This window comes from Cynocephalus volans, chromosome 12, assembly GCF_027409185.1.
Source record: "Cynocephalus volans isolate mCynVol1 chromosome 12, mCynVol1.pri, whole genome shotgun sequence".
NCBI classification, from domain to species: Eukaryota; Metazoa; Chordata; class Mammalia; order Dermoptera; family Cynocephalidae; genus Cynocephalus; species Cynocephalus volans.
In genome coordinates this window covers 85441610-85461187 of record NC_084471.1, presented here as the reverse complement: position 1 = coordinate 85461187, position 19578 = coordinate 85441610, and the positions used below count along the sequence as shown (strand labels likewise).

Below are 19578 nucleotides of genomic sequence, written 5' to 3'. Positions count from 1 at the left end.
ATTCCATTCTCACTTTTTTTACTTTGGAAAATATGGTTATTTTTCATAAAATATATTGTTTGTTTAAATAATGAATTTAATGTTATTAATTTAAATGAATTAATAAATATTTTCTTGATTTGAATTTCTAATGGTGAGTATTAGTATTTATAACAACATAAACAAAGGCTCTTTGACATTCTAAATTATTTTTAAGATTGTAAGGGGATTATATATGCACATATTGAAATCTGCTACTTTCAGCTACAGCTTGATTTCTTTGAAGTTTAGAAATGCCATGGAAATGAGGAGGAATATTTGTATAAAAAAGCATAATAGCTTTTATCTTATAGCAATTATTTAATATGCATAAGACCAGCAATATCAGAATTAAACCTTATAGGATAAAAGTTTTATGTCTTCTAGATTAACCAAATCTCTTATTCAGAGAATTATTGTATAGTTACTTTTTCAAGTATTTTCGTTTTGGTTATTATTTGTTTTGAAGCTTGAGAAAGAAGCGATGAAGGATGCAGTTTTAAAAGCCATAGAAGAAGAAAGAAGAAATTTGGAAAAAGCTCATGCTGAAGAAAGGGAATTATGGAGGACAGAACATGCAAAAGATCAAGAAAATGTATCTCAGGCAATTCAAAAAGCTATACAAGAGCAAAGAAAAATAAGTCAGGTTAGTAAAATTAACTCTTTGTAAACATTTCTTTTTTTCTTATATTTCTCAAAACGAAGTACTGTTATATTATTTTGCCTTACCTATTATCACCTTAGTGGACATACCAGTATTTAATTTTTTTTTATTTGATGTTACTATTTTGAACTAATAACTTTTAATATTTCAATGTGTTTTCATCTTTCTGCTATTGAAAACTCAGTAGCTTATTACTTACCTTTTTACTCTATTTTCGAAAAGGTCAGAATCTAAATTTATGTTCAGTCACTGCAACTAAATTAAGCCTCCTGTTTTTTCTTTTTATAGATACAGCACACACACACACACACACACACACACACACACACACACACACACAGAATACAAAATAGTATATTTGTGTAGAAAAAGGTTGATTCAATTAATTTATGTCTAATTTGTATATTTATATAACTTTAACTGGTAGCAACAATTATTAAAACTTCCCACATATTTTCTATGGTCTCATAAAGGATGTATACTGATCCACAAGCATGCCCTATGTACAAAACAACTTTTGATTACTTATCTGAACAATTAAAAACTCTACCTTAGTTTCATTTTCCATAATTGAATTTGCATGGCTATTTTACTTGGATTTAGTCTTTTTCTTTACGTAGGCAGAGATACTTGACTAAATCTTCCTTTAAGCACATATAAAAAGCAAAAAATAATATTCAAAGAAAGTTTCTTCATATAGTAAAAGTGTTACATATACTACCCTTATTCACTCAAACCTGTGTTATAAATGGAACTGTAATGACTAACTTTTGAGAACTCATTAACTAATCTTAAAGCCTAAAAATCTCAATGTTTGTAATATCCAGGATAAATGTTACATTTTTTGAAGATGTCTCTTAAGTTTATTCTCAAGAACATGTAGTTTCCTATTTATTATAAAGCTTATACAGATCTGTGCATCTATTGGAAGATAACAGTATTGTAGTAACACATCTTTTCTTTTTTGTTACCTTGCTTTTTTTCTGTTAATGATTCCCTTCTAATTCTTACTGTAAGCTATACCAAAAAATATTACCGTACCAAAAGATATTCATTGAGCACCTATTGTGTGAGATGTGTAAACATCTATCAGTTCGATTGATTGGAATTCCATGCCAGTGTGTTCAAAATCATTGTTTAAGTTCTTAGTTAGGAGAATTAATCTGAAAAAAATTTTTGTAACTGCGCTACTCCTCTAACCACACATAAATGTGGGCCATTATTCACCATGCAATTGGGCAAGAGGGCATGAATAAATCAGAACACATTCATCACCCAAATGGAAAAATATATACCTTAAAGAGCACATGTCTCTGCTGGTTTATCAGCAGTCTACAGGAAACACTGAAATATGTGATATACCTTTTTCCTCTACAGGTTCAGAGTATGGTGAAGATAATTCAAGCACGTTTTGAATAAACAAATTATATTTATTTTCTTACAAATGTCTGCATGTTATGCTAGAGATCATGTGAGTGTGTGTATGTTTAATTGCCATGTGGCTGAGAAAGTTGAACAGGGAATATCTACAGCAGAGAGAATTCAGGATTACAAAAATGAGGTGATAGTATCAAATGCACTCAAATGTCTTCTTTAAATATCTCACTCCTTTCATTTTCATGTGGTTGATGTTACTATAACCAAATAATCATCATCCCATTATCCCCTTAAATCTTCTTAGTGCTGTTTTAGTAAATTGTCAAGTAAATTATTTTTCTTGGTGTATAAAACTGTGTGGTATTGTTATGGGAGCCAAATGAAGCTCAAATCTCTTTTACTTATTTAGACCAGCAGGATAAGCAAACAAATTGCTATGGTCAAACTTACTGTTTGATGTTTTACATTAATATTTGAATTGATTGCCTGCTATGTGTCAGGCATTGTACTTATTTCTGGGGACAAAATAGTGGGGGAAAAATTTTCCTGCCTTCTTGTGAAGAAGTTGAATAGGAAAGTAAATAATACAATGTCAAGTAGTGATCAGTGTCGTGAAAAATAAAATTGTGTAAAGAGCTAGAGAGTGAGGGCACTAATATACAAAGAGAGTAGTCAGGTAAGAGCCCTCTAAAGAGTAAGCATTTAAGGTAAGGCCTGCACTGATGTTGATGTGAGGAGTTTGCCTTGTGAAAAGGCAAACTTTCTTTGGGAAAGAGTGTTTCAGTCAGGAAGAGTGTTTTAGAGGCATAGCCAGTACAAATCCTTTGAGGCAGAAAGATCCTTGGTATATAAAACTGTATGTTATTGTTAAGGGAATAGATAGTTAAGAGGACCAATGGAAAAGAGCAGAATCCAGAAATAGACCCAATTTTTCTGTAATTTACAAATCTGTAAAAATAGTATTACATATTAGGTAGGAGAAGATGAACCTTAGCAAATCAAGGTTTTTAATCTGGGTTCCATGGATGGGGTCCTATATAGTCTGTGTATTTATTGAAATTATACAAAACTGCATATATGTACAGATTTTTCTGCAGAGATGGTTTTGGAAAATGTAAAAGTAACTTTCTCATAAACCTTTTTTGTCCTTGAAACTATATATGCCCGCTCCAGTAGTTTGAGATAATTTTCTCACAGGCCTGCTTTGTTTTAGAAGTAATATCTTGTCCTTGAAACTATGTTTGCTTGCTCTGGCTATAAATCAATGCTTGCTCTTTTGGCTTTTGTAACAAGAGCTTATCTGCACAACCGCATATGCTAGCTAAACTGCTGAGAAAAGAAAAAAAAAAAAATGTATAAAGAGCCCTGGAACAGTCTGCCTATAAAAAGCCTTGTCAGATATAGGTTTGGGGACCACGATTTCAGGTCATGAGCCCATCTGGTCCCACTAGCATAATAAACACCTGGCTCTCTAACCCTCCAAGTGTTTGAGGGTGCTTCCTTGCTGAGTTTGTTTCCACAATAGTGATACATAGCTTTTGTTAAATTTTCAGGTATCTTACTAATTAGCCCAGAAAAGATTAAAGATAATTGCAACAGGCTCCCCATTTTCTTCTGGACTCTCTATAGTAAAATGAATTCCAAATAGATTGATCTATAGATTAAAGGTACTGAAAAGAAGTTGGGCACATATTGATACTCCTTGAAAGGAAGAGTCTAAACAAGAATTCTGAAATAGTGGACTAAGGATCTCCACAAATTATCATCTACAAGAAGGCAATGGAAAACCCTAGCAAAAATTGTCTAAACCAACTTTCTTAGAACTCTGGATATTAACCAAAGGCTAACAACAGTCCAAATGTTTATTCAAGAAAAATGGTTAAATCCCACTAACAACAGCAAGCTTTGGAGAGCTTTAACTTGCTCTGTTTCCATTCTGTCTCCCCAGCTCCATAGTATTTTTAAAAATTAGTAGCCTGATAACCACAGTAACTGCAAATGCAAAATGTAGAAGCCACTGGAGGGGAAAGACCAGTTTTGGAACTCCACAAAAGCTGTATTCTCAGAGAATTGTTACTATTTAACCTGTTTAATAGCTTCCTGCAAAGCTTCCATTTGCAAGCCTTTTTGATATTTGACCTGATTCAAGCCTCACGTAGTGGGAAAAGCCCTATCTCCAAGATATTTGTCAGAAACAATAAGTAGCAATTGTTTATCTTCCCAGCTGCATGTTACGGAGATCCAGTTGGGGCAAATAAGAGGATGACCAAATAAAGGAAAATCTGGGTGGGAAATGTGATCACCATAGGTGGATTTGAAAAGCTCTAACTTTTGAAGTACTTCTGTAGTTCATGAAGGTCACACACTTGCCAAGGACAGAACTAAGGGCCTATCTTTTGCTGACTTTTGATTCTATGCATGCAGGACATGAAGGCTAAGGTAGAGTTGTAAACTGCCAGAGTACTGAAGGTGTGTCCCAATTAACAGAGCCCCTTGGAAGAGCATGGAAGATTTGTTGGTTCAAGGTATTTAAGGAACTCTGACTGTTAGCTGACCACTGTGTTAATCCGTAAGAGATTTCAGTGGCTACACATGGCAAGGAATATAGACTTCACAGAATTAGTCCAGAAAAATTACAAGAAAAGATCCTAAACAAACAGACAGCAAAAACAACTGCATCAGAAACATCAGTAAGTAATTTGCAGGGCATGGAGGAGATCTGATTTCTTGAGTGGCTATATTACATTACTTTAAATGTACAGTTTTTATCAACAACAAAAGAATTATCAGATGTACAATGAAACAGGAAGGATATGATCTATAGACAGAAAAAACAAATACAGTCAACAGATACCACTGAGAGGACATAATAGGCAAAGACTTTAATCTGCTATTATAATTATATTCCGAAAACTAACAGAGACCATCCTCTAGATTTATAAGCCCTTATCCTATATTTTATGTGTATATGTGCTTTTCAGAAATTAGCCCTAGAATTTTTCAAGGACTGCTCCATTAACTTTTATTTTTTTATTTTTATTGAAATATAATTGATTATACATATCTGTGGAGTACAGTGTTAAATTTCAATACCTGTGTGAAATATGTGATGCTCAAATCAGGATAATTAGTATGTTCAACATTATTCAATGTAATCATTTTTTGTGGCCCTTTACCAATTTCTTGCTAAGCCCTCTTCCACCTCCCTCTTTCTCACATCCGGTAACCTCAGTCATTTTCTCTCCTTTTGAAAATTCAACATATTATTTTGATTTTTGTATCTTTCTTTCCTTCTTTTTTTATTTGTTTTTTTTAGCTTCTACATATGAGTTGTACAGGTGGTAATTCTCTCTGTGCCTGGCTTATTTCACGTGATATAATTTTCTCTAAGTTTATTCATGTTGCTGTGAATGACAGAATTTCATTCTTCTTTATGTCATAGTAGTATTCCATTGAGTGTATATGCAGCATTTTCCTTAAACGGTCATCCATCAATGGACATTTAGGTTGGTTCCAACTCTTTGTTATTGTAAATAGAGCTGCGGTAAAAATGGGAGTGTAGGTATCCCTTCAATTTCCATTCCTTTGTGTACATACCCAGCAGTGGGATTGCTGGATTATATGGCATTTCTATCTATAGTTGTTCATGTGTCTATTGATCATTTGTGTATCTTCCTTTGAGAAATTCCTATTTGGCTCTTTTGCCCATTTTTTAATCAGGTTACTTGTTTTTTTTTTCAACTGTTAAGTTTTTTGGGTTCCTTGTATATTCTCGATATTAATCACTTCTCAGATGCATAGTTTGCAAGTATTTTCTCCCATTCTGTAGGTTGTCTGTTCACTCTGTTAACTGTTTCCATTGCTGAGCAGAAGCTTTTTAGTTTAATGTAATCCCATTTGTTTACATTTTTCTGTTATCTGTGCTTTTGGGGTCTTATTCATAAAATCTTTGCCCAGTCCACCTTCCCAAACTGTTTCCCCTGAGTTTTCTCTTAGGAATTTTATACTTTCAGGTCTTAGGTTTAAATCTTTAATCCACTTTCAGTTGATTTTGGTATATGGTGAAAGGTACAGGTCTAGTTTCATTCTCCTGCATATGGATATCCAGATTTCCCAGCACCATATATTGAAGAGACTGTCTTTTATTTTTTTTTTAAATTTTATTTTGTTGATATACTTTGTGGCTGATTATTGTTGCCCATCACCAAAACCTCCCTCCCTCCTCCTTTCCCCCCTCCCCCCCACCGATGTCCCCTCTGTTTGCTTGTCGTATCAACTTCAAGTAATTGTGGTTGTTATATATTCTTCCCACCCCCCTGGGTTTTGTGTGTGTGTGTGTGTGTGTGTGTGTGTGTGTGTGTGTGTGTGTGAATTTATATATTAATTTTTAGCTCCCACCAATAAGTGAGAACATGTGGTATTTCTCTTTCTGTGCCTGACTTGTTTCACTGAATATAATTCTCTAAAGGTCCATCCATGTTGTTGCAAATGGCAGTATTTCATTCGTTTTTTATGACTGAGTACTATTCAATTGTGTAGATATACCACATTATCCATATCCACTCATCAGATGATGGACATTTGGGCTGGTTCCAGCTCTTGGCTATTGTAAAGAGTGCTGCGATGAACATGGGGGAACAGGTATACCTTCGACTTGATGATTTCCATTCCTCTGGGTATATTCCCAGCAGTGGGATAGCTGGGTCATATGGTAGATCTATCTGCAATTGTTTAAGGAACCTCCATACCATTTTCCATAGAGGCTGCACCATTTTGCAGTCCCACCAACAATGTATGAGAGTTCCTTTTTCTCCGCAACCTCGCCAGCATTTATCCTTCAGAGTCTTTAGGATTTTAGCCATCCTAACTGGGGTTAGATGGTATCTCAGTGTGGTTTTGATTTGCATTTCCCGGATGCTGAGTGATGTTGAGCATTTTTTCATATGTCTGTTGGCCATTTGTATATCTTCCTTAAAGAAATGCCTACTTAGCTCTTTTGCCCATTTTTTAATTGGGTTGCTTGTTTTTTTCTTGTAAAGTTGTTAGAGTTCTTTATATATTTGGGATATTAATCCTTTGTCAGATGTATATTTTGCAAATATTTTCTCCCACTCTGTTGGTTGTCTTTTAACTCTGTTAATTGTTTCTTTTCCTGTGCAGAAGCTCTTTAGTTTAATGTAATCCCATTTGCTTATTTTTCCTTTGGTTGCCCGTGCTTTTGGGGTCGTATTCATGAAGTCTGTGTCCAGTCATATTTTCTGAAGTGTTTCTCCTATGTTTTCTTTAAGAAGTGTTATTGTTTCAGGGTGTATATTTAAATCCTTAATCCATTTTGAGTTGATTTTAGTAGTTTCCTTCTCCTGCATATGGATATCCAGTTCTCCCAGCACCATTTGCTGAAGAGGCAGTCCCTTCCCCAGTGAATAGGCTTGGTGCCTTTGTCAAAGATCAGATGGCAGTAAGTGTGTGGGTTGATTTCTGGATTCTCTATTCTATTCCATTGATCAGTGTGTCTGTTTTTATGCCAGTACCGTACTGTTTTGGTTATTTTAGCTTTGTAGTATAGCTTAAAGTCGGGTAGTGTTATGCCTCCAGCTTTATTTTTTTTGCTCAGCATTGCTTTGGCTATGCGTGGTCTTTTATTATTCCATGTAAATGTCTAGATAGTTCTTTCCATTTCTGAGAAAAATGTCTTTGGAATTTTGATTGGGATTGCATTGAATTTGTATATCACTTTGGGTAGTATGGACATTTTCACTATGTTGATTCTTCCAATCCAAGAGCATGGGATATCTTTCCATCTTCTTGTATCCTCTCTAATTTCTCTCAGCAGTGGTTTGTAGTTCTCATTATAGAGATTTTTCACCTCCTTGGTTAACTCACTTCCTAAGTATTTTATTTTTTTGGTGGCTATTGTAAATGGGCAGGCTTTCTTGATTTCTCGTTCTGCATGTTCACTATTGGAGAAAAGAAATGCTACTGATTTTTGTGTGTTGATTTTGTATCCTGCTAGGGTGCTGAAATCATTTATCAATTCCAGCAGTTTTTTTGTACAGGTTTTAGGCTGTTCGATATATAGGATCATGTCATCTGCAAACAGGGACAGTTTGACTTCATCTTTTCCAATCTGGATGCCCTTTATTTGCTTCTCTTCTCTGATTGCTCTCGCTAGTACTTCCAACACTATGTTGAATAGGAGTGGTGAGAGTGGGCATCCTTGTCTAGTTCCTGTTCTTAAAGGAAAAGCTTTCAGCTTTTCCCCATTCAGGATGATATTGGCAGTGGGTTTGGCATATATGGCTTTAATTATGTTGAGATACTTTCCCTCTATACCTAACTTATAGAGGGTCTTTGTCATGAATGAGTGCTGAACTTTATCAAATGCTTTTTCAGCATCTATAGAGATGATCATATGGTCCTTGTGTTTGACTTTATTAATATGGTGTATCACATTTATTGATTTGCATATGTTGAACCAACCTTGCATCCCTGGGATGAATCCCACTTGATCGTGGTGAATAATTTTACGTATGTGTTGCTGTATTCTGTTTGCTAGTATTTTAGTGAGGATTTTTGCATCTATAGTCATCAAGTATATCGGCCTGTAGTTTTCTTTTTGGTTATATCTTTACCTGGTTTTGGTATCAGGATGATGTTTGCTTCATAGAATGAGTTTGGGAGATTTGTGTCTGTTTCAGTCTTTTGGAATAGTTTGTAAAGAATCGGTGTCAATTCCTCTTTGAATGTTTGGTAAAATTCTGCTGTGAATCCATCTGGTCCTGGGCTTTTCTTTGTTGGGAGCCTTCTGATAACAGCTTCAATCTCCTTTATTGTTATTGGTCTGTTCAAATTTTCTACGTCTTCATGGTTCAGTTTTGGGAGCTTGTGTGTGTCCAGAAATTTATCCATTTCCTCCAGATTTTCAAATTTGTTGGCGTATAGTTGTTTATAGTAGTCTCGAATGATTCCTTGTATTTCGGATGAATCAGTTGTAGTATCGCCTTTTTCATTTCTAATTTTTGTTCTTTGAGTCTTCTCTCTTCTTTTTTTTGTTAGCCATGCTAATGGTTTGTCAATTTTATTTATCTTTTCCAAAAACCAACTTTTTGATTCATTGATCTTTTGTATTTTTTTTTTTGGTTTCAGTTTCATTCAGTTCTGCTCTGATCTTAATGATTTCTTTCCGTCTGCTAACTTTAGGTTTGGATTGGTCTTGTTTCTCTAGTTCTTTAAGGTGAAGTGTTAGGTTGTTCACTTACCATCTTTCCATTCTTCTGAGGAGAGCATTTAATGCAATAAATTTCCCCCTTAATACTGCTTTTGCAGTATCTCACGGGTTTTGGTATGATGTATCATTGTTTTCATTAGTTTCAATAAATTTTTTGATTTCCTGCTTGATTTCTTCTTGGACCCATATGTCATTAAGTAGAATGCTGTTTAATTTCCATGTGTTTTTATAGTTTCCAGAGTTTTGGTTGTTTTATAAATCTGGCTGCTCTAACATTGTGTGCGTACATATCTATGATTGTTATGTGTTCTTGATGGATCAGTCCTTTTATCATTAAGTAGTGTCCCTCATTGTCTCTATTTATGGTTTTTAGTTTAAAGTCTATTTTGTCAGATATAAGAATAGCTACTCCAGCTCGTTTTTCTTTTCTGTTTGCATGGTAAATCTTTTTCCACCCTTTCACTCTTAGTCTATGTGAATCTTTATGGGTGAGGTGAGTCTCTTGTAGGCGGCATATAGTTGGGTCCTCCTTTTTGATCCAGTCAGCCAGTCTGTGTCTTTTGATTGGGGAATTTAAGCCTTTTCCATTAAGAGTTGTTATTGAAAGGTGTTGATTTATTCCTAGCATTTTATTGGTTGTTTGGTTGTCTTAGGTGTCTTTTGTTCCTTGCTTTCTGATTTACTGTTTGGTTTCTGTGTTTCTTGGTTCCTTAGGTTGTAGATACCATTTTTGTTTGTTTGTTTTCTCTTCATGAATGCCATATTTATTATACTAGTGGGTTTTGATTTTTCTTGGGTTTTTATGGCAGTGGTAGCTATTTTTTAGGAACCAAACCCAGTACTCCCTTGAGGATTTCTTGTAAGGGTGGTCGTGTGGTAGTGAACTCCCGCAGCTTTTGTTTGTCTGAGAAATATACTATTTGCCCTTCATTTCGGAAGGATAGCCTTGCAGGGTAGAGTATTCTTGGCTGGCAATCTTTGTCTTTTAGTATTTTGAATATATCGTCCCATTCCTTTCTAGCTTTTAGGGTTTGTGATGAAAAGTCTGATGTTAGCCTGATTGGGGCTCCTTTATAGGTGATTTGATGCTTCTCTCTTGCAGCTTTTAAGATTCTCTCTTTGTCTCCGAGTTTTGCCAATTTGACTATAACATGTCTTGGAGAAGGCCTTTCTGGGTTGAATATATTTGGAGATCGTTGCGCTTACTGGATCTGAAGACCTGTGATTTTTCCTATTCCTGGGAAGTTTTCTGCCACTATTTTGTTAAATATGTTTTCAAAGCAATCTCCATTTTCCTCCCCTTCTGGAATACCCATGACTCGGATATTTGAGTGCTTAAGGTTGTCTGGTATCAGGGTGATGGTGTCATAGAATGAGTTTGGGAGAATGGCCTGTGTTTCTATTTTTTGGAAAGATTTGAAGAAAATTGGTATTAGTTTCTCCTTAGAAGTTTGGTAAAATTCAGCAGTAACTCCATCAGGTCCTGGGCTTTTCTTTGTTGATAGACTGTTTACTGCTTCAACTCATTACCTGTTATTGATCTGTTTAGGTTTTCTCTTTCTTCTTGGTTCAGTCATGGTAGTTTCTATGTTTCCAGAAATTTGTCCATTTCCTCCAGGTTTTAAAATTTGTTGATTTATAGTTTTTAAAATACTCTCCAGTGATTTTTTTGTATTTCTGTTGTTTCAGGTGTAATGTTTTCTTTTTCATTTCTGATTTTTGTTCTTTGGGTCTTCTCTTCCCTTTTTTTTGGTTAATGTGGCTAGTGGTTTGTCTATTTTATGTTCTCAAAAAAAAATACAAAAAACACCCGCTTTTTGTTTCATTTTTATTTTTTTGTGTGTGTATTAATTTTGTTTACTTCTCCTCTGATCTTAATTATTTCTTTCTGTCTACTAATTTTTGGACTGGAGTGTTCTTGTTTTACTAGCTCTTTTAGATATAGGGTTTAGGTTGTTTATTTGGAAAATTTCTGTTTCTTTCACTTAAGCATTTATTAGTATAACATTCCCTCTTACTACTGCTTTTGCATACCCGCAGGTTTTGGTATGATGAGTTTTTATTTTCATTAATTTTAAATATTTTTATTTCCTGTTTAATTTCTTCTTGGACCCATAGGTCATTTAGGAGGATATTGTTTTATTTCCATGTACTTGTTTAGTTTCCACAGTTTAGGTTCTTATTTATTTCTTGTTTTAATCTGTTATGGTTTGAGAAGATAACTTGAAGTGATTTCAGGGTTTTTTTTAATTTGTTAAAATTTGATTTGTGACATAACATATGATCTGTCCTGGAGAGAGTGTCCCTTTTGGTGCAGAGAAAGAAGTATATTCTGTGGTTGTTGAATGAGATGTTTTGTTGATACCTGCTGAGTCCAATTGGTCTTACATGTAATTTAAATCCTGTGTTTCTCTTTTCATTTGTTGCCTAGATGATCTGGCCAATCTTGAGGGAGGGTGTTTAGGTCTCCTACTATTATTGTATTGGGTTGTATCTCTCTCTTTAGGTTTCATAGTGTTTGCTTTATATATCTGGGCACTCTGGTGTTGGGTGCATATACATTTATGATTGTTATGTCTTCTTGCTGGGTGGATCCCTTTTCATTTACAAAGGCTTTCTTTGTCTCTTTTTATGGTTTTGATTTAAAGTCTATTTTACCCAATAAGAATAGCTACTCTTGTTCACTTTAGATTTCCATTTGCATGGTATATCTTGTCTCCATTCTTTCACTATTAGTCTGTGTGTGTTTTTACAGGTGAGATGAGTGTCTTGTAGACCACTTACAGTTGGATTTAGCTTTTTAATCAAATATGTCAGTCTGTGTCTGGGGTAGAAAATTTGATTCATTAACATTTAGGGTTGTTATTGGAAGGTACTGTCTTACTCCTGATATTTAACTGCTTCTTGTATGATTCATTTAGGTACCTTTTTTTCTTTCTTCCCTTTTATTGTTTCTCTTTGGTGTTTGTTGGTTTTTGAGGTGCTAAGGTATAGTTTCTTTCTTCTTTGCATATCTGTTCTACCAGTGATGTTTGTTCTTTCTCCTATAATCATGTTGCTGAATATCATTTTTTAGGTTCCCAGTGTTGTACTCCATTAAGGGTTCCTTGTAGAACTGGTCATGTTGGACTCCCTTAAGGGTTCCTTGTAGAACTGGTCATGTTGGACTCCCTTAAGGGTTCCTTGTAGAGCTGGTGAACTCCTGCAGCTTTTGTCTGTCTGGGAAATACAGTATTTGCCCTTCATTTCTGAAGGATAGCCTTTCTGGGTGAAATATTCTTCGTTGGCAGTTTTTATCTTTCAGTATTTTGAATATATCATTCCTTTCTCTTCTGGCTTGTAGAGTTTGGCAGAGGAATCTGCTGTTAGTCTGATGGGGACTCCTTTATAGTTGACTTGATGCTTTTCTTGTGCTGTTTCGGCGATACTCTCTTTGTCTTTCAGTTTGCCAGTTTGTCTGTAATGTGTTTCAGTGAGGACCTTATTGGATTGAATCTATTTGGGGATCTTTGAGCCAACTGGACCTAAAGGTCAGTACCTCTCCCAATACATGGGACATTTTCTGCTATTATTTCATTGAATATGTTTTAAATGCCTTTTCCTTTCTCCTTCCCTTCTGGAATACCTATCATTTGGATGTAGTGTACTTAAGGTTGTCTGATAAGTCTCTGTTGTGTTTTTCATTTCACTGAATGAATCTTTCAGTCCCAAGAATTTTGCTACATTGTTTTTAAAGGTATATATTTCTTTTTAATTTCCTCCTTCATATCCTGAATGGTTTTTCTAATTTCATTGTGTTATCTGAGTCTTCTTGTATGATATTGAGTTTCCTTAAGATTGTTGCTCAGAATTCCTTGTAGTCATTTTAAAGATTTCCTGCTCTCTGAGATCTGGTAATTGAGAATAGTATTCCTTTTGTGGTGTCATATTATTATTATTATTTTTTAATATTTCTAGAATTTTCACATTGATGTCTAGTCATTTGGTAGGGCAGTTGTATCTTCTGTTACTCTGGAATTGGGACTGAGGAAACAGACTCTCTCCTGTAGACATGTTTTATATTGACTGTTGAGTAAGGTATTTTAGTATTGTTTCCAGGTGGAGCCAGAAGTGTAGTCTCTATGTGGTTACTTTGGCTGTATGCAGTGTCAGAGTAGCATGTGTGTACCTCTGTGGCTTAAGCGCTGGAGCACTTAGTAGTTTCTTGCTGTGGTTAGTGATGGTGTGTTGGAACATCAAGGTTGTGAGCAAGATCTCATGTTCTTGGAGAAAGTGCCTGGTTGCTTTGTTGCTCTTTTGTTGGGGTGGGTGACCCTGCCTGGGCTTCTTGGCTCCACATCTATTGTCCTGTGACCCTGATGGGTTCACTGGGGTATACTGGATCTCCTCAGAGTAAGTGGGTGAGCTTGGGTGAAGTTTCTTTTTCCTCATTCTAACAGAGGTTCCACCTGGGTCCTTGCTTCCTGTTGTTGGGGGGTAATTTGTTAGTGCTTGGCATCTTTTTTTCTGTACTTTATTTGGCTATCCTGGGTATCTGCTTGTCTCTCCTCGAGTCAAGGCAGTTTTTGGTGCTGTACATGTAGCTTCCACTACTGAGTGCACAACCTTGGGAGCAGCATAATTCCCCTTTTTGATTGAGCTACTGAGATGCAGGTCTGTGATAGCTTACCTATTTCTGGCAGCTCCACTCATTGCCCTCCTTGTGTCAGTGCATGGTGGTGATGGTGGCTCTTGCACGTGGTTGGTCTGACTGGTGCATTGGCAGCGAGGTATGCTGGCTAGTTCTTCAGCATTAGCAGGTGTTCCCATGCACCATCAGTCTGGTTGGTGTGGCAGCAGCAGCAGCATGGGCTTCTGCCAGTAGTGCCATTAGCAGGAGCCACACTGCAGGCAGCAATCATAAGGGGGTCCTGCATGGCTGGATGGGCCAGTGTGTGGGTGGCAGTGTGGGTGGCTGCTGGTGGTGACCACAGCAGGAGCCACTTTGCAAATGCCACAGCAGTGGTCCCATGGATGGCTGGTCTGGCTGATGTGGGGTGGCTGCTTGGGTAGCTGCTGGTGGCTGCAGTGGCTGGAGCTGCACTGCAGGTAGCAGTGGCATGGATGTGGGGAAAAACACTGCAGGAAGGGAGGTGATGGCCTTGGGGCTCAACTATGTCACTGTCAAATGCAGCAGTGGTGGCAGTGGACTAGTTCTAGTCTTCTGCAGGAGGAGGGCACCCAGGGTTCTTATAGTACGTCATCTTCTCCTATAATACATTATTATTGACGATAGTCACCCTATTGTGCAATAGGTCTCAAAACCTGTTCTTCCTGTTTATCTGAAATTTTGTGCCCTTTGATCATCACTCTCCACCCCCACCTCCCAGCCTTTAGTAACCATTATTCTACCTCTAGAGATATTCTAACTTCTAGGAGTTAACTCTATTAGATTCCACATATAAGTAAGATCATGTGCTATTTGTCTTTCTGCCACCACCATTGATTGAAGAGACTATCTTTCCTTAATGTGTATTCTTGGTGCCCTTGTCAAATTAGTTAACAATATATGTGTGGATTTGTTTCTGGGCTCTCTGTTCTATTCCATTAGTCCATGTGTATGTATTTATGCCAGTACTATACTATTTTGATTACTATAGCTTTGTAATATAATTTCAAAACAGTGTTTTTATGCATTCAGTTTGTTTTTTCTCAAGATTGCATTGGTTATACAGGGTTCTTTGTCATTCCATATGAATTTCAGGATTTTTTTTTCCATATATATGAAAAATTAAAGGACCCAAAATTTCATACATTCTGGACCTGGAGTCTTTCACCAGTGTCAAGCAGGCAACCCCCTCCCCAGTCCCCACTCCCACATAGGCCTGGACTTAATAAATATGCCTACACTTGGTCAAGGCATCTGGGCACATCAGAATGTAAAGTTTAGTCAAGCTTGTCTTATTTCATTCCTTGACTGAGGCTTTTGCTAATAATATTCAAAAGAAACAAAGAATAAAATTAATTCTGGAGCAGAAAATTTTATGAATCTTTTATTTTTACAAAACACTAATTTCCTTTTTCTCTTCACTTGGAGAAAATGATCCTCAATCTTAGAGTAGATAAGTTTCTACCTGATATAATCTCCATATGGGATATTAGAACAATTTTATATTATGATTGATAAGTAAGTAGGTAGTTTAGGAGTTAGGTAGGTAGATTGATCATCATAAAATAGCATGCCTACTACAGAATAAACCAAAATATGTACATTCTTAGCTTTCATCAGTACAACATTGTTTTCAGAGGAATGTCTTTGATGGGAAGAAATTTCACATCAACCCCCAAGTTTGGGAAACCCTGCATTAACATTTTAGCACTATCCTTTTAGGGGATCATCTAATAAAAACCAAACACAAAGAAACATTAAATTTTTATTCTTCTGTTCATGTTTGCTCTTCATGTCCACTGTTTTCTTATTGATTTTCTTTCCAGGTTTTCTATGCATTATTAGAAGTGGGGCATTGAAGTTTCATACTATTATTTTATTGCTATCGGTTTCTCTCTTTATTTCTGTAAATGGTTATATATTTAGGTGGTGTGACATTGGGTGCATATACACTTAAAATTGTTCTATCTTTCTGGTGAATTGACCAATTTATCATTATGTAATATCCTTCTTCATATCTTGTGACATTTTTTGACTTAAAGTCTAATTTATCTTATATAAGTGTAGCCATCCCTGCTTTCATTTGGTTATCATTTGCATGGAATATCTTTTCATCCCTTTAATTTCAGTCCGTTTTTGTCCTTAAAGCTATGATGAATCTATTACAGGGAGCATGTTGGTGGATCTTGGGTTTTTTTGTTTTTTTGTTTGTTTGTTTTTCTTTTGTTTTAATCCATTCAGCCACTGTATATTTTTGGTTAGAGAGTTTAATACATTTACATTAAAGTAACTATTGATAGAGAAGAACTTACTATCGCTCTTTTGTTAATGGATTTCTGTCTTAGAGCTCCCTTCTCTTCTTCTCTTGCTGTCTTTCATTGTGTTTCACTGACTTTTTTTATATCAATATATTTGACTTCTTTCTTTTATTCTTTTGTGTTTCTTTTATAGGTATTTTCTCTATAGTTACCATTGGGCTTGCCTGAAACGTCTTACAGCTATAATAGTTTATTTTAAGCTGATAATAACTTCAGTTCCATACAACAACTCTAGGCTTTTACTTATCCCCACCACACACACATACACACACACAGGCACACATCATGTTATTGATAAAATAGTTTATAGCTCTTTATATTGTGTATCCTGTAACATATTTTTATACTTACTGTTATTTTCATACCTTTTTACCTTTTGTACTAGAATTACAGATGATTTACCTACAACTGTTAGAGTATTTCAGTATTCTGTTTTTGTCCATATGACCTTTACCAAGAAGCTTTATGCTTTCATGGGCTTTTATATTGCTGTTTAGCATCCTCTAATTTCAATTTATATAACTCACTTTAGCATTTCTTGTAAGGCAGATCTAGTGGTGATGAACTCCTCAGCTTTTGTTTGTTTAATTTTTGATCTCTCTTTCAATCTTGGTGGACAGTTTTGGTGGGTATAGTATCCTTGGTTGGCAGTATTGATTTTTTTTTTCTCCCAGCATTTTGAATATATCTCCCCACTCCCTGTACCCTTCAAAGTTTTTGCTGAGAAATCTTTTGATTGTCTTAAACATTTCCTTGTATATGACAAGTTTTTCTTCTCTTGCTGCTTTAATAATTATGTTTGTTTTGAACTTTTGATGTTTTTATTATAATGTCTCATTGTGGATTTCTTTGGATCCCTCTTATTTCGGATCTGTTGGGCTTTCTGAATTTAGATATTCATTTTCTACCCCAGATTTCAGTATTTTTCATCTATTATTTACTTGAATAAGCTTTCTGCATATTTCTCTCTCTCCTCTCCTTTGGGAATTACCATGATGTATATATTGTTGTGTTTGATTGTGTCCCATATGTCCCTTAAGGTTTTCCACTCTTTTTCATTCTTTTTTCTACTCTGACTTTAAAGTTTCCTGTGACATGTTTTCAAGTTTCCTAGCTCTTCCCTCTATGTGATATAATTTGCTGTTGAACCTTCTTGTGAATTGTTCAGTTTAGTTGTTGTAAATTGGCTCTAAGATTTTTATTTGGTACTTTTTAATATTTTCTGTTTCTGTTGAAATTCTCACTTTGTTCATGTGTTGTTCTTCTGACCTCATTAAGTACTATTATAATGACTGTTTTTAATTCTATGTTAGAGGAATCATATCTTTCCATTTTATTAGGATTGCTTTTAGATTTATCTAGTTCGTTTATTTGGGACATCATTCCCTGTTTATTTATTATTTTCTGACTCTTTTTGTTGGCATTTATGCATTAGGTAAAAACAGTTACCTTTCCTAGTATTAATGACTGGCCTTGTGCAGATGAAGACCTCTACCAATCAGCCTAATCAGAGATTCTGGGGGCCTCTTAAACCTTTGTGCTAATTTAAACCACCCTGTTTGTTTTTAGCAACCCCTGTCTAGAGTGTGCCGTGTCCTGTCATTGTTCCAAGACAAATGAGAAATAAGCTAGTCCCTCAGGCAACCCCTGGAAAAGTTGGAACTTTGGACATGTGGTCCAAATCTTTTCCTTCCCAAGGAGAAACTGCAATCTGAGGTTTTTTACCTACTTGCTCTGTTCTGAGCAGGGGGAGTGGCTGTAGCAACTGCATACGCTGTTTTAAAATGCCATTTTTATTCCCCCTGGCCCCAACACATTTAGAGTCTGCCAGGTCCCATAATTTCTCTGAGACAGGTGAGAAAGAAGCTAGTACCCTGGACAGTCCATAAAAATGATGGTTGGACATGTTTCACACACACCTCACCCAGTGGAATTTGAGAGCTGGGCCTGTCCTTCTGATCATATGGCACTGTTTTGGGCATAAGAATTTTGGTGACAGTGAGCTCTTGAGTTTTCCCACCAGCTTTGATGTGGCTGGTTTTGTTCTCCCCTAGGATGAAGGAATCTCAATTTGTGTCTGGGTTTCTCACAAAGAGTATTTGTGCATGCATTTTTGTTGAATTCATGTGTCCGTGGGGGTACAGAACACCCAGGATTTCCTGTTCTCTCATTTGCTGTTGTCATTTGGTGTGATTATATTTAATATTTTTCTTAATTACTAAGGAAACAGAAATAGTACATCAGTAAAATTCCAGATTAAAATCATTCAGAAAAGTAAAAATTATACTAGATGTAAAATACTGGATACATGAAAAAATAGACATTTAGACTATAACATATGATAAATGTCATTGAACAATATACTTTCTAGAAGATACTTCCTATGACTTCATTCTGTTCATCCCAAATTTTGAAATAAATTTACAGGCTTCACTTCATTAATTAATCGTATTAATTTTCTAAGAAAAGCAAATTGGAAAAAGCATTGAAGTATAACTGATTGGTTTGTACAAAAATCCTATTAGTTTACTTAATTACCCTAATTTAGTTATGTTGCAGGACTAGAAATATAATTTATAAATAGACTACCCCTGGGCTGCTACTGATGGGAATCTGAAATCCTGCCTCTTCATTTTGTTCATACTCTGTAGGATTTTTAACAATGAGTTTCAGATTTATAATTAATGTTCTTATTACTTTTAGGAAGATCTCTCAAATAAAAGGCATTACAGAAACTGACAGAGTATTATCATCTCATACCAGTAAGGAAAACAGTAGTAGTTTTCCACATTCAAGTTGTATTTACTTGGCATTATTCTAAACAAATATATTAGGGTATTCTAAATAAAAATGTATTTCAGCAGATTTTTTTTTTTAGCTTTGTAGAAAATAGTAGGATAGTAGTAGTGGTGATGGGAGTTGTGGTGATGGCAATAATTATAACAATATTGTCTATCACTAATTCAATTCTAAGTAATTGCCAGGCATTTTCTAATTGTTTTCACATATCTGATCTCATGTAATTCTTTACAATCACCTTATGAGGTGGGTGCTATTATAATCCCTGTTTTTATAGATGCAGAAACTAAAGCTTTCAGAGATCATGTAACTTGTTCTAGGCCATATAACTCCTTAGAGGATGTAACATGCAGTATTCAAATCTAGGCAGTCTAACTCTGGAGGCCTTGCAATTTGCCTGTACATTATTCTACCTGCCAATGTTCTCATCTTAATATGAAGTTATTAAAATTCATGTCATTGATCATTTAATGTATTTTAAATGATCCTAGTAAATGAATAGATAATTTCAATAGGAAAAACTTTA

The 19578-nt window shown here is 35.4% G+C and overlaps 1 protein-coding gene across 1 annotated transcript in view; it reads left to right on the top strand.

Moving 5' to 3' along the window:
- The window catches only part of CCDC91 (coiled-coil domain containing 91), a 367928-nt gene that overhangs the window by 258561 nt on the left and 89789 nt on the right, over positions 1 to 19578 (top strand). Inside the window, exon 11 of the mRNA XM_063075363.1 lies at positions 488 to 664. Within this exon, the coding sequence (XP_062931433.1) occupies positions 488 to 664 (177 nt within the window). The remainder of the gene's footprint in view (positions 1 to 487; positions 665 to 19578) is intronic.